A 2,582-nucleotide genomic window follows, 5' to 3' on the forward strand; every position below is an offset into this window, starting at 1 on the left:
ACGCACACATACACAAACTCACTCACACACACACACACACACACACACACACACACACACAAACACACACACACACACACACACACACACACGTTCATTACACCAATAGCGCCTTAATACCGATCTCTCAATAGAGTACATTACAAATTGTATCACGACGCGGTGGAATCAGGTGCTCGTCAATTTTTGGGGCATAGATATGAAATTCATGGTATCACCTTAAAGCTTATCCATTTGCCTTTCCTTTGATGAAAAAAGTACCCACCTATCTTGGATAGAAGTCGACATATTGACCATCGAAGGAGGTAGGAGTCGCCTGGTGCCAGAAGCAAAAAAATTGGTGATTATCAAAGGTTGGGTGTCCCCGGAAACAGCACGTTTGTGTGTTCTTTTCGAACGTGTTTAAATAAAATCCACTCATAAATTTAATGTGTTTTGATGGACATAAAAGACGTCGATCCAAAAAAAAAAAGGAAAATTAATTTTAAGATTGCCCAAGGAGAGGAAAAATGCCTGTTCCTTTGGTTTTATTACATTTTGAGGGGCGCCTGATTTCACCAGGATACCTCATAATTTCTTTAATATCAGTTCGAATTCTTAATTTGACAGCTAACAATCATATATAGATCTAAATAGCGTTCAATTTCATGAGAATCACACGATAGGCATACGTTACGTGCCAAGAAATGTGCTTTGACCTGCTCCGTTTAGTTTACCTTCGGTTTGGCACCCTTTTCTCCTGGAAGGGTCATGACGTCATTTTGGCTCGATATCGTATGTGATTAGAAGCCATGCCTTGCATTGCTGTTTGTGTGTTTACGAAGGAACAGCCAAGGTGCTGCTTAAATTATTCTCACTCTTTGAATGTCTAAGTACATAATAAAATATTTTGTGATGCATAGTTTGTTCTTTTAATGGGTTGTTTTTAGACTGGGTCTGTGTTTACAAGACCCTGTGTTTTCCCAATCAGGATTACAGCAGTTTACGAGCACTGGGCCTGTGGATTTTATCGCCTTTAGCCTAGCGGGCACGGTTTAAAGTTTCAAGGCATTTTCATTCCGTCGTTCATTCATCGTGCACGAAATAATTATTTGAAAGATTTAACTAGCGTCTTGTGTTTTCAACAATTTCAACTTCTGGGGACATAAAGTGGACTCCGAAACACAATATCTGCTTTCTAATCATAGAGAAAATCACACGAAGAGCTCCATTTTAGAGAATTAGAAGGAAAAACATGAATAGTCGGTTTCAGTATTACACTTATTCTCACGTTGTTTTGGTTGTTATTTGTGTGGAGTGGAGTGAAGTCTACAGCTTGTTCATTATACACAAAAACGTAAGATTTTTAGTTCAGATATGGACTTACGACTGAATATCTCGAATACAGTTCCATAATTATAGAACACCTTAAAATGCTATGTATTGTACAGATATTCCAGACCGTACCAGACCCTTGAAGGCGCAGGGGGTGGGGGGGACGAGGTAGAAGGGTGTGCTGTTACCGGGTTCGGGTGTTGAGATTGGGTTTTGAAGATAAAGCAAATGACGAACATGGAGCACATCCGTGTTCAGGTGGCTATATAATAACATGTATATATGTGTTTAAAATGTTTTAACGAGTATTCAATGTGTAATGTCGATACTATCAATGCAGTAACAGTAGTAGTCAGTGGGGATTATTTTAACACATTTTAGTATGTTTTCAGTATGGTGACTATAGTTTTCAGGTTATTGTTTCGTTGATAAATATACAGTGTTGCTGGGTTTGTTTGTTTGTGTTGTTGCTGCTTTTTATTTGTTGCTGTCGATTTTGTTTAACTTAAGCGTGCCTCGGATAAACTTGTAAGTTTTATCGAAATAGTTTCATGACTTCGAAAAAAAATGCCTGTTCCATTTTCAACAGCACCAGTTGATCCCCCTGCAGAGAAAGCTGAGCAGCATGGGGAGTGTCTGGAGATAAAGGACCAAACTGATCACCCAAAACCTCTTGAACATCTCCTCACGTCAGTTCAAGAGGGGACGGTCGGGGAAAACCCAGAACACGAGCTGCATGAAAAGGACGTCGAGTCTGAGGAAGTTACGACAACAGTGACTGTCGGAGAACATTCTTTTTCCTCAAAAGATGAAGATGAAATTGTGGTAGACAACGAGGAACATAGCGAGGAACACAGCGGTGTTGTTGTCCCAAGCCCTCTTGCTACTACAGGTGAGGAGGATGAAGGTGATAACGAAGGAGGAGAAGAGGAAAAGGTGTGCTCTCCACATTTAGAGAACAAAGTTGAAGACACTTCTGAAGGAAGTGTAAAAGATTCGTTTTCTGATTTAGAAGTGGATATTGTAAAGACAGAGGAAGAAACAGAGGAGGATATGGAGCTGCCTCGTTACGTCACAGGTTGCAAATACCGGTGGGCCAAATTTGTGGAAACTCAAAGCAAGGACGTGGGCTTTTTTCCTTCTTACTCACCGGTAAGTTCTGTTTAAAAGAGAATGTATGAAGGAAAACACACATATACACATACAAGCGCACACAAACACACACTCTCACACACACACACACACATACACACACACACACACACACA

At 40.3% G+C, this 2,582-nt stretch overlaps 1 protein-coding gene across 1 annotated transcript in view; it reads left to right on the forward strand.

Moving 5' to 3' along the window:
• LOC101859260 overlaps positions 1–2,582 on the forward strand; it is a gene marked incomplete at its 3' end in the record, with an annotated part of 58,343 nt that overhangs the window by 15,662 nt on the left and 40,099 nt on the right. Inside the window, 1 exon segment of the mRNA XM_005103138.3 lies at positions 1,904–2,466. Within this exon segment, the coding sequence (XP_005103195.1) occupies positions 1,904–2,466 (563 nt within the window).

The sequence above is a fragment of the Aplysia californica genome, unplaced genomic scaffold (assembly GCF_000002075.1).
Source record: "Aplysia californica isolate F4 #8 unplaced genomic scaffold, AplCal3.0 scaffold00360, whole genome shotgun sequence".
Lineage (NCBI taxonomy): Eukaryota > Metazoa > Mollusca > Gastropoda > Aplysiida > Aplysiidae > Aplysia > Aplysia californica.